General features: G+C 45.6%; 4 protein-coding genes across 4 annotated transcripts; 2 read left to right on the top strand and 2 right to left on the bottom strand.

Annotated features, from left to right (window-relative positions):
* Positions 1–2,452: 2,452 nt before the first annotated feature.
* On the top strand, positions 2,453–3,517 carry V8C40DRAFT_270382 (SMP-30/gluconolactonase/LRE family protein; the record flags this gene model as incomplete). Its single annotated transcript, XM_083220182.1, has 1 exon — positions 2,453–3,517. One exon carries the CDS (start codon positions 2,453–2,455, stop codon positions 3,515–3,517), a length of 1,065 nt encoding a protein of 354 aa, XP_083068192.1.
* Positions 3,518–3,745: 228 nt separating this feature from the next.
* V8C40DRAFT_120082 (Zn(II)2Cys6 transcription factor) lies at positions 3,746–6,438 on the bottom strand. Its single transcript, XM_083210924.1, has 8 exons — positions 6,208–6,438; positions 6,039–6,144; positions 5,767–5,983; positions 5,403–5,713; positions 5,263–5,343; positions 4,567–5,174; positions 4,327–4,509; positions 3,746–4,237 (listed from the first exon to the last, which is right to left on the bottom strand). The coding sequence occupies exons 1-8, from the start codon at positions 6,384–6,386 to the stop codon at positions 3,793–3,795; spliced, it is 2,130 nt and encodes a 709-aa protein (XP_083068191.1). The 5' UTR covers positions 6,387–6,438; the 3' UTR covers positions 3,746–3,792.
* Positions 6,439–7,219: 781 nt separating this feature from the next.
* V8C40DRAFT_283370 (CoA-transferase family III domain-containing protein) lies at positions 7,220–9,012 on the top strand (the record flags this gene model as incomplete). The annotated part of the gene is made up of 2 exons (XM_083221934.1): positions 7,220–8,167; positions 8,227–9,012. 2 exons carry the CDS (start codon positions 7,220–7,222, stop codon positions 9,010–9,012), a joined length of 1,734 nt encoding a protein of 577 aa, XP_083068190.1.
* A 1,008-nt stretch (positions 9,013–10,020) lies between these two features.
* On the bottom strand, positions 10,021–11,540 carry V8C40DRAFT_256807 (uncharacterized protein). Its single transcript, XM_083218340.1, has 4 exons — positions 10,961–11,540; positions 10,735–10,911; positions 10,474–10,678; positions 10,021–10,421 (listed from the first exon to the last, which is right to left on the bottom strand). Exons 1-4 carry the CDS (start codon positions 11,219–11,221, stop codon positions 10,111–10,113), a joined length of 954 nt encoding a protein of 317 aa, XP_083068189.1. The 5' UTR covers positions 11,222–11,540; the 3' UTR covers positions 10,021–10,110.
* Between the last annotated feature and the right edge of the window lie 343 nt (positions 11,541–11,883).

The following is an 11,883-nucleotide window of genomic DNA, read 5'->3' as shown; positions in this document are numbered from 1 at the left end:
TCGAAAACTTTTTGGAAACAAAGGCTTTCAGGAACGCATATCTTTGTCTTGAAATCCACTAAAATAGAGCTATGGGAGCACAACCGAGACGTAATAATTAATTTTGATGCGTTTGGGAAACAGATACAATCTGGACCTGCCTTTCCACTTGTCGCGAATTTACGAAGTAGACCTCATTGTACTTTCTCCCCCCGCGCCAGATCCTCTCAGCATTCCATGTTACTAGTACAGGATGCTGCAGCTTCCCACATGTCTTCCGATGAAGCGAGCTCTGCGCGGGTGATCCTCCGAATGTCACTATAGAACCCCCGAATGTCACTATAGAGCTTCCGAATGTTACCATAGAGCTTCCGAATATCACTAAAGAGCTTCCGAATGTCACTATAGAGCCTCCGAATGCCACTATAGAGGCTATTCACACGTTTTTGTCTTCATTAGTTTCGCCTATATGGAGATCAGGCATATACTCAGAACCATCGACCATCGGAGTAACGGCTTGCGATGGCGTTTTCACGATTTTGTAAATGACTGTGTACTTTAAAGGTATCGTATATGAGTACCAGCGGAGATATGTAATCTGTGCTACCTATGTATCATTGCAAGATGGATATCACTATGGGGGGCTTGGGCTCTGTTGGTGATTTGAAGCGGTGAAACTGTCAAATGGTCCTATTACTTATTTAGGTAGGGATCGGCAGGCTAGGCCAATCAACAGCTGGATTCCAGTCGCTGCAGCTTATAGTGGATTTAGTAGATGAAACGCTGTATAGCGGTTGAATGATGACGGATTTAAGCCCGAATTATTTGCTGGGATTGGAAGAGTTTACGAGAAGAGTGGGAAAGAGATAGAAGATAAACAAGATTTAATACACTACACCATCCATCTACATGTATTTACCTACTTACTTCAAGAAGCACTGTCGTTACAGAAGGTTTGGAGCATTTGTCATGTATTCCACTATTGAACTATTTCAGGGCATTTCTCAACGATTTGGCCCCATCTAACAGTTGAAAGGCAGGCCGATTTCCCACTATTGTATCGGTCAACAGGTTACAAATACTTCCCTTTTGAGATATGATCTCACTTGCTATCTGTGAGAGAAGGAACTATTCGTCACTCTATGGGTTCTCCATCCTCGATGGCGATGGAAAATGAAACCGTTGTTATTTTACCTCATTATGACTTACCAACCTAAGGTGACGTATATCTGGATATGTCTTTCATAAAGCCCCTCGGGCACCCGGAGTGAGTTTTTCAGCGGAGCGTTGAGTCACGTTCTTGAAGATCTAGGTCTTGGATACTCCATGTGTGCTGGTGCGACTCGTTTCCCCGAAGGGCATGGATCTTAGTTCGAAGTGAAAATGTATGGAGAGCTTGAGCGCGGTCTGCTCATGGTGCGTCAGGTATTCTGGTGGTAGATGGTTCCAGAAGAATCCCCCATGAGCGGTTTGAAGCACTCACGTTTGTCAAAATTTTACCCATAGAAGAAACAATCACAGAGAAGCTGAAGAGTGGTAAACCGGAATTGTATATTGCGTTTGGAACTCTACTGGAGTTTGAGGAGCAACCACATCAGAAGACCCCAAGGTCCACCCCTGCAAAATACTCTTGCCATCATCCCTGGACGAGAGCAACGCTTTGGTCAAAAATAACGGATGACAAATTCCAAGAACTGTAGACGGCGGTGAGATCCATGTGTGGTTTTTTTTCAAGTCACAGTAACTGTGAGAACGCTAACCCTCGAGTTTGTCACCTTTTTCTTTTAGCTACTCGTGATTGGCGAATCATTGAGACTTCTAGTAATGCTCACAGCATAATTCATCTTTCAAGTGCAATATAGAAAGGGACTTTTCTGCTATTAAATAGTTTACGCGTAGATTGATATCTTTTGACTTCTAGGTACAAAGCTAAGTCTACGTTATAACTCTATTCCTTCTTTGCCATAACATGAAGTAATCAGAGGTAAATCTTTTCCTTCAGTTTCGATGAGGTGCATATTATCCGAGCATCAGACTGTAACACGAAGTAAGCCAAAGGAATAATTTCCTCCGGTTTCGCTGAGATGCATATTAACTTAGGATTAGAATATAAGATAAAGTAAGCAGAAGGAAGTAACATCCTCCGATGTTGCCGAGGGGCATACTGTTCCCGCATCAGATACCACGTATGCTGATCAATGATTCTATCCATGGCTGGTTGATCTATAACCCGGGCGTGACTATGCATACTCATCCGTTCCAAATGTAACTTCCACAGGGTCTGCTGCAGTAAGACGGCAAGACGGCAATAGGGGTTTAAGTCCGACAATTGCAGCAATATCTCAAATATAAATTTGTAGCTCAGCTATATATTCATCAAACGTATCAATAATCAGTATTATTTAACTATTTACTTGAATCATATAGGTCGAAGTCATACTTCCTATCTTTTCTCGCTATCACATTATCGAAGATGAAACTCAACTCATTCGCCACCTTTGGTACTTTTCTCTGCACGTCGCGTGTAACTCTCGCAAAATCTGCAGTCCTTGACCAAACCTCTCTTGTTTATGAGTTTCCAAACAATACTTGGGTGGAGAATATTGCTGCTAGAAATAACGGGGAACTTCTCTTGTCTATTGTTGGAACACCGCAACTATTCACCATTGACCCCTCGGCTCCCAGCCCCAGACAGCCGGTTTTGATTCATGAATTTACGGACTCTCTTGATGTGTTTGGAATTGCAGAATACCAGACCGACAAGTTTGCTGTTCTGACTGGGAACTTCTCCTTTGAGACTGGAGATTTAGGTCTTGGGTCTTGGGCTGTATGGAGCGTGGACTTGAATGGAGTCAGAATCTCAACAAAAAACGAAGAATCAACGCTATCTTCAACCCCAAAGGTTGCAAAAATTGCCGATATACCGCCTGCACAAATTTTAGACGGCCTCTCTGTGCTATCTCAAAAGCAGCAAACACTTCTGATAGGCGACCTAAGCGCCGGGGTGATATATCGGCTGGATATTGGGTCGGGTGATGTTGCAACTGTGTTAAATGACACTTTCACTGCTGCTGTTCCGATCCCACATTTTGCCCCCTCCGGGGTTGACGGTCTACATGTGCGAAATGGCGAGTTATTCTTCTCAAACGTGGGCCAGCAAAAGCTCTTCAAAGTTCCCATTGATGAAGACGGTACGCCCTCTGGACCTGTCACGGTTGTGGCAAGTGCACTCTCGACCCTGGATGGATATGATGACTTCACGTTCGATTGCGCTGGTAATATCTTTGTAACAACTGGAGGTGGAAACTCAATCGAAATGATCTCTGCCGATGGTAGTCAACAAGTTATTATCGCTGGCGATGTCAATTCGACCGCAATTGCAGAGCCAACATCTTGCGTGTTTGGTCGCGGCTTACATGATAAAAATGTGCTGTATGTTGTCACCGCTGGAGGACTTGGTTTACCAGTCAATGGAGATACCATCATCGGAGGCCAACTTGTGGCTGTTAAAACCACTTCAATTGGATCTGCCTGCTAAAAAGATCAAGCGGTTTATTTGGCTTTGGGGCAAGCGGGGAAAATATGATGTATCACTTGGCATGTGAAGTTGCTGGTGAACAGCTGTACAGAAAAAGGTAACCTTTTCTAGAGGCAAGAATTGGAGAAGTAGGCTCCAGTTGATTCAGTTTTACATATCTTCCCAGATAAATGCCCCCAGCATAATAAAACCGCCCTTGTGGCTTTGCATTACAACCAGCGTCTCGCGTCATGTATAAAAGAGTAAAATTAACTAATAGTCTATCCTTCTACTTGTTACATTACATTCCATAAATCCCCAAAGCTGAATATTGAAGTCTCATCAAATAGTGAGCCCATAAAATCTCCAAGAAACCCAGTCTCATGTTCTGAAGCATTCACAAGAAAAGTGCTATTGTTGGTATTGTGGAAAGGTCCTGCTGCTGTTTGACTAGGAGCAGCCTCACTAGTGACGTGGTTCATGTTATTAAAATTGCTTTCCAGAGTTGAGTTGGCTGTCTGGTCAGCAGCAGATATCATTGGTTGGTATGTGGGACAGATCTGTTGCAAGGCCTTAAGGAAGATCCCTCGGTAAAGGGAAGCGACAGTGTATATTTTTTGAAGTTCTTCCATGATGAGCATGCACATCTCAAGTTTATGAAGCGTAAGACGTTTTGTTAGGGAATCGGCGGACTTATAACAATGCATGTGCGTTTGCATTGCTGCGGCCAAGAGTGAAGGTCTATGATATGTCAGATATTCTATTCGAGTCAACTGCAGATAGTCAAGAAAGGAATGGGTGACAAAGGAAAAGCATTCACATATACTCACGTCATAGGCCCGGCAAATATAAGAAGACCATCTTCCGCGAGGGCATTGAAGATATCGTTGGTTTCGGATGCAGCATTGCTAGCTTTCAATCTCATCCAACGCTGCCAATCTTCTTGTTCAGCAGCATCAAGACCGGCTGGAGATTTCGATCCATAAGGCCGATATAAACAGATCAGAAGTGCTCTGCTCCCATGTTGCTTAGCAATAATGATCCCGAAATAACCAGGTATTTGGACTTACTGGTAATGCAAATGAACATGGAATGAATGGAATCGTGCAAGATTGGTCAAACCCGAGTCGTACTGCCCAGGTAAAGTGCACTTAAGAATCTCTGATTCAATAGACTCAAACTGTTGGATAGTCGGTTTTGGTCTTTGAGGTTGATAATTCATGGCAATGACAGCACCCAGCTGCTTGCTCAGTTCAACTAATGTCACCCAGTACGAGGCCAGCCTAGGCAAATCATTTGGAAGGAAGCCGGCGGATGTACTTTCAGGGATCCCCAGGACGTCAATTAGTAGGTCCGCGGCTATTGGCGTAGGCACGTCACAATCGACGAGGTTAATCCGTAGTGGCCTTCCAAAACTCATCCCAAGCCAGCAGTCTCGATAGAATGAGCTCCACCAAAGCCTACGCCAGAGGCATCGTTGTCGATCCGTAACGACACAATTAAACTTCGAAGAATCTGGATTACGATGCAATCCCAGCATCTGACAAAGATTGATTGCGGTTCCTGTCCAGTACCATGGCTGCAAGTATTCATCGCGTTCAGAAATCCAGAATCCCATTAGTAGAGATGACTGGATAAGGACAATTTTATCCGTTTCCTCGCTTATGGTATACATGCACTAGTATGATGTAGCGAATTAGTATGTGTGTTCAAAGAATGAAGCAATCTCGATCTTTCAAGCTAAGCAGGCCTCGGGGTTCACTTACTTTAGCGCGGGAATACATTGAAGCCTTCATTTCCTTTCGAGATTTATATCCCTCCTGCTGATATACTTCGGGAGAGACAAACTGTGACTTGATTAGCACTGCATGATATCATGAGCACCAGAGCACAAGAGGGCATTCACATTGACTGCAGCGGAAAAAATACTCCAGAGTAGCAGGATATTGTACTCGTGAAGTCTCCCATTGCGCTGATATTCCAAGATGTGATCAACCTCAATCACTGGCATAATAGGGTGAACATGGTGAAGGTAGGCCCGAAGGAGATTTTCACAACTTTTTGTTTTGGGAAGCGTAAATACTCCCTTTGCCTCAAGATAGCTTCGGTCCGCGCTAGAGAGAGGTGACCGGCCACGTGATGGGATAAGAAAGTGTGTTGACAATGGCTTCTCTGGCGAACAAATATCCAAGGTGTATGCGGGTCCGGTCTGGCTCCCTATGTAATAGATCAGCTTGGTCATTATTGGCCATGAAGTCGAATGCACTCACCACTGTAAAAAGGTACTTGACCATTTCCTCGAGATTGTCCAAATGCTGCCGTCACAATCTCAACCCCGTTTTGCTCTTCATTCTCAATGTCACCTTCATCTTCGTTGCGAACAGTGGTAGCTCTGGCTTTCTGGGATTGTTCCAGCGACGGCGTGTCAACATCAACTTCATTGCACACTCCACCTTCTCCAGAGTCGCCGACAGGAGCTGAAGAAACCTTTCGCGTAATTAGATCTGCTTCACCCGGATCAATTTGGGGAGGAGGAACTTACACTAATATTCGATTCGTGATCAGAAGAAGGATGGTTTATGGCATCGGAACCCCGCATAGAACCTGTATCACAGCGGCGATTGGCTTGTAGGTACGCTCTCTTAGTTCTGTAATTGTAATGATTAGAAAACCTATGTAGTGTCAATTTCCAATTTCCGGTTCATGCTCACTTTCTTGGCTGCTTTGGGACCACAATGCACTCGGCCCGGTCTTGTGTACAGCCAATGCAAGGCTTGCCCGTAACGGCCAAGCTGCATCGAACCTTGCGTTGTCGGCAAGCCTGACAGGCAACTGTGCAGCGGTAACTACGGGTTGGGGGCGTGAGATCGGGAGCTGATCTGGCCGACATACCGCCCAAGGATTTGATGCTGTTGCGAAGTCAAACCTCGGAGGACTTCGAATTATGGGTGAGTGAGGAAGGTTATGAACAACCTGATTAGTGGAGAACATGAAAGACTTTTCACCCGATTGGACAAATCTTCAGTATCACATGATTGCCTCGCGGAAGATACGGACCTGTATGCGATATGGAGGCAGTCAATGTTTATTAGAATAAAACTATGGCCCACGGTTGATCTCTTCTCTCTCTAATTACTAGTCTCTTGCATGAGGTGCCCATTCAAAGATCTGTCAGCTTCAGCTGAAGGATCTGTTACAATGGCTAGAGGCTCCCTAGCAAAAAGAAGCAACCTTTAATGAAGCCAGCCTCTTAACTAATGCTGACGATTCAAGACGTTTAAGAAGATGATAAATGAAAGATTGGCGATGTAAAAAGAAAAGTGGAAATCAGTGACGAGTAAGGAGGCCACTTACACTATCCAATCCCCTCCACAAAAAAAATCGCCTTGGTCTTCCGCGGACCGAGGTCCCGTTCCACTACTACGGAGTAGGCGCAGTTACATTCGGCCGGGCCGCTTAATTGTTTACTATTGAACATCCCCGAGATACTGTGTTATTTCATATTCACCAGCGAACCAGATTTCACCCTCAATACATTGGAGTGGACATTGGCTGGGAGAAGGCAAATATCCTCGGAGATTCCACTATGGGAGAGTCGGCAGATCAGGATTGGGATAAAACTTGTACATCTGAATATAAATACGTAGCACAGAACGATTCTATTTACCATCTCATGCTCAATTTTATCTTCAACTTTCTCTCCCAAATCAAGTCGTTTCCAGAATGTCTGCAACACATACAACCGTTCCATGTCCAGAGATCTACGGCCCGGGCACCTTTGTCGACAAAAGCTTTCTTGCTGTTCCCGATGATGCACGCCGAGTCTTCGAAATTCTTGCTAATGCGACACCAAATTTTACAAAGAATCGCGACGTGTGGGATTCGGTCAAATTTCACGGCCACGATGAACCTATAATCCCAGGGCCCCTTAAAGCCCCCGTCGTCGCCGCTGCCCTTCATGCTATGTGTGGTGTTGTAGCGAATGAACTGCTTGCCGAACGTGACGGCCAAGAAGTGGCAGATCGGAGTGTCATCATCAATACCGATCAAGCTGCAATCTGGCTGGGATCGATCTTGACTGTTCGACTGAATGGATCAGATGTTAGCGAGCTTGTGAAGATAGGCAAGGGGTCCTCTATCTTCGATCGTGATTTTGAAAAGGGTGTTTTCGACAACCCCCTTAGACTGCGAACCACAGCCATCTATCCCACTAAAACGCCCAGCGTTTGGTATCAGCTTCATGGGTCCCTCCATGCTGATCCTGTCCTCCGTGCCATCGGTGTCGATCCTGCCACCGAATGCGAGTCCCCGGCAGAGGCTTATAACCTTATTCGCGAGCAAGTGCAAAAGTTTACCGCAGATGAGCTGGAGATGATTATGCTCAAGAATGGATTTTGTGGGAGCATCTGCCACACTCCAGAAGGATGGAGCAAGACATTGATGGGGAAGCGCTTGCAGAGTCACCCCTTTGTCAATTATTCTCATCAGTCCCATGCTGTACCTACACCACCGAGTCCTTTGCCAGTCTTGCCGGGAGACAAGCGCCCACTGGCCGGTATCAAAGTTGTGGAGCTTGTTCGAATCATTGCTGGCCCGGTGATCGGAACTACTTTGGCTGCATTTGGGGCGGACGTGATTCGCGTCAACTGCAGTAAACTCCCAGACCTAAACGTAAGATATAATTCCAATTGGGGCTGTGTACCACTAGCTAACTCTATTCTAAACAACAGGCTTTGCAATTGGCGTTGAACGCAGGAGTACGGACCATTGATCTAGATCTCACAAACGACGATGATCGAGCCCGGCTAGATGAGCTTGTTCAAGATGTGGATATTTTTATTCAGGGCTTCCGACCAGGTTCCTTGGAGAGGAAAGGCTTCGGTTTGAACCACCTCCTCGAGACAGCCAACAAACGAGGTAAAGGAATTGTTTACGTGGAAGAAAACGCGTACGGGCCTGATGGTCCCTTCTACGAGAGGCCTGGATGGCAGCAAATCGGAGATGCGGCCTCTGGCGCCTCTTTCATTACTGGACGTTCTCTTGGCTATACTGACGGAACCAGTATCCTGCCGCCTCTTCCCATTTCAGATATGACTACAGGGCTTGTCGGAGCTCTCGGGGCTTTGATGGCTCTTCGTGATCGCACGCGTAATGGCGGTTCCTACCGCGTACTCAGTTCTCTGGTTGCGGCCGATGCGATATCCCTTCTACCTGACATTGGGTTATATTCACCAGAGGTGGTGCAACACAACGAGAAGACTTTCCAGTGGGAAGTTATGGAACCTTCGCAGTACGTTTCGGAGCTGCTCATGGTGGTTATGAATGGTTGGAAGAGGGTCTATCCAGAGTATTTCGCCCAGGACTCGCCGATCATGACAACATTTGAGAAGAGCCATTGGGGACAGTTGCAATTACTCAGTCCAGTTGTCAGGCTAGGAGACGACTCTGCGACTCCGCGTTGGACTACACCATCTGTACCTCACTGCTATTTCGACCGCAGCATTTCTTGGCATTGAAGATTCATCTCAAGAGATACTCTAGCATAGCTTTAGCCAATTTTTCCTAGAAAATTTCCACGTGTTTAGTCAAAGCCTCGAAGAATGTGAATGCTCCCATAGCTTAGTTAGTAAGAGGTGGCTACTAATTTGATGCCTGTGCATATCAGCACTAATAGCAGCAGGCATTGGTTCCTATGAAGACCTACTCTGTATATCTTTCTATATTGATTTCAGTTGATGTTTATTTTCATGTAGTCATAGAGTTGTGGTTGGGCTGTTTGTTCATTTACGCACACATTGGTTACCTCGTAGTGTTCAATATTCCAGGTAATCAATCAAGCAGATGAGGCCAAATAACGCGAAATCGGAAAATGCCAAAGGACCTTCATGCCAGCAATCCAAAAAACACACAAGGGCCCAAATAAATGTACTGCGTGATTATATGCACGAAACCAACGGCGAGGACATACTTAGCCGGGAATATGTCGCTAGAAAGAAGAGACATGTTCATCTTCGGCTGATCCGGATTAGAATTCTACGGCTCAATTTTCCAAGTTTCCACACATACCGAACAGTAACAAATTTGATGCAGCAGCTGGTGCATCTCTTGGACAAATGTAATGGACTGAGGCAGAGTTTCATTCCGCGGGCCGAGGTGCGGGGCACGTGGAGAGCTCGAAAGTCGCATACCCGGTTTAGCACTGGATCATGCACCTTCAACAACCATTAGACTCGAGAAGGAGTGACAGGCTTTACTCTAATTTCCTACCAGCTGCTTGCAGATTCAAAACATATGGAAAAGGAGCGTGGCGAGTACGTTGAGAAGCCACTGCTTAATGTATCTTGATCTCTTTACTCTATGTAATATTATCGCGTAATAGGGTTGTTCATGAGATACACTTGAAGACGGATTTTTGTCTCACGAATTACTTGTGCCGTCAAAGTATTGGTAGATGGAGAAAAATGTTCTCGTTAGGAGCCGAAAGAAAATTAAAAAAAGAATCTTTGTTCTTAAAAATAAATCTATATATGTATATTGACTGATCGATTAGAAGCATCTAGATACGAAACTACCTAGGCGGAGGAAATTATTGGAAATTCGCATCCGGGTAGGTATTAGCTCGAGGCAGGAGCCGCTTTCTTGCTCTTGATGAGCTCAACAAGACCTCTGTCCCGTTGGCTCTCTACACTCGCAATATCTGTGGCTTCCAACATGTGTGATACACTTTTGTCCAACTCTTCGATTTCGTTCTCGCCGAAACCGAATGCATGAGCATCCATGTCTTTTATCCATCCTTGAATGCCCGGACCCAGGTGAGTGATTAGTCGATGAAATCCGTCTTTGCCTCCCCCTCCGCCGAGAACATTGGTCATAAAAGGACCCGTAAATGCCCATCGAAGGCCAATGCCCGTGGTAACGCAGATATCTCATCATTTCGTCAGCTTAGATCATTCGGTGTGATAGTCGTGAAGTCTCACCACAAGCTTCGGCTGAGACAATCCCTCGATGAACGAGGCTGTATGCTTCCCTGGCAAGAGCTGCTTGAAGTCGGTTTGCCACAAAGCCAGGGCATTCCTGGTTCACCAAGACAGGGCTTTTACCCATTGCCTTGTAAAACGACATGGCAGTATCAACTGTGTATGAATTGGTTTTGTCGTGTGGGACGACCTCAACAAGCGGCATCTTCACCATAAATTAGCTATCTTCTGGGGAGTAATCACGTATAAGATAAGAAATACCAAGTGTGGCGGGTTGAACGGGTGGCCAATCAAAACACGCTCTGGATTTTGGCACTCGCTAATAAATTGCGACGATGGAATACCCGATGAAGAAGAAGCTATCACCACATTTTTTTTCGCCTTCGCATCTAAGAGAGCAAAGAGATTTCGTTTTAAATCCGGCCTCTCAGGCGCATTCTTTGAGTTTGTCAGCAACGAACGAGAGTCAAGGTCAAATATTTTATACCTCCTGGATGAAATCAACTTCACTGCAGTGATCACCCAAGCTTTCACCCACGAAGGTGCAATTGGATATGGATGCATCACTATGGAGGCCAAGTTGCTTCAGCATCGGCCATGAATCTTGGAGGTATGCGAAAAGACGGTCTTTCGCCCCTGGAGCAGGGTCAGACACTAAGACCCTGAGTCCACGGCTAAGGAAAAGAGCCGTCCAGCTGGCGCCGATAACACCAGTGCCTACCACTCCAACTGTCTTGATAGATTGCATTTTCGATATAGTATAAAGATATGTTATCAAACCTGGATTGCGATTGCAGCAATAATTAGAAGTCGATTGGGATCCTTATTTTCCTTCCTATTTATAATGTCTGTCTGCATACCCTTTTTGGAGACAGTATTTTCGGGCCGAGACTGTGTTCCATTTCTTTCAATACATTTTGACTAAAAAGTTCGAAACCAAACACAAGGCAAGCTCGTGAATGAGTGACGTTGAGAAGTTAGCTACTTCATGTGGATGCTGCCGAATTCCTCGGGCCACGGAGTTGATCTGCAGTTTGCCACGCCTACCATGGTGATGGAGAGAAGGCTGGATTAAGATTGGCCGTCGGGATTGGGCTAACTAAATGTACTGTTATATCTGTTTGTTAGGGGGGGGAGGAATGTTGCACCGAGGATGCGATATGAGAGGTGGAAATCCTCAATGCCGCTGCATGCACTAACCCTTACCGCTATGATTACTGCTAACACTGGGACGGGTACTATGATTCTCGCTACTACGTCGCGCGATGAATATATGTCTCATTGTGGCCAGCTTCCCTAGCCATATATCGGCAGCCCCGAACAGTCCAATTCGCGACTTGACACGAGGTTGACAGAGAATGCCGAGCAGTTTTTGTAATTGAATCCCTTTTATCGTGATGGCCAAGGCCC

Source organism: Trichoderma camerunense, assembly GCF_050948025.1.
Source record: "Trichoderma camerunense strain CBS 138272 chromosome Unknown V8C40scaffold_23, whole genome shotgun sequence".
In the NCBI taxonomy this organism is placed as follows: Eukaryota; Fungi; Ascomycota; class Sordariomycetes; order Hypocreales; family Hypocreaceae; genus Trichoderma; species Trichoderma camerunense.
The sequence above is the reverse complement of the archived record's forward strand: the minus strand, read 5'-3'. Positions and strand labels throughout refer to the sequence as shown.

Bases quoted from the DNA above. Each gene is read 5' to 3' on its own strand.
- V8C40DRAFT_256807 (XM_083218340.1), bottom strand. From the start codon at position 11,221: ATGCAATCTATCAAGACAGTTGGAGTGGTAGGCACTGGTGTTATCGGC. The intron at 10,912-10,960 runs GTATAAAATATT...ACAAACTCAAAG, and splicing joins AAGTTGATTTCATCCAGGAG to AATGCGCCTGAGAGGCCGGA. The intron at 10,679-10,734 runs GTATTTCTTATC...TTTATGGTGAAG, and splicing joins CGTTCAACCCGCCACACTTG to ATGCCGCTTGTTGAGGTCGT.
- V8C40DRAFT_120082 (XM_083210924.1), bottom strand. From the start codon at position 6,386: ATGTCGGCCAGATCAGCTCCCGATCTCACGCCCCCAACCCGTAGTTAC. The intron at 6,145-6,207 runs GTGAGCATGAAC...TTACAATTACAG, and splicing joins GTCCCAAAGCAGCCAAGAAA to AACTAAGAGAGCGTACCTAC. The intron at 5,344-5,402 runs GTGAATGCCCTC...ATCAAGTCACAG, and splicing joins TTTTTTCCGCTGCAGTCAAT to TTTGTCTCTCCCGAAGTATA.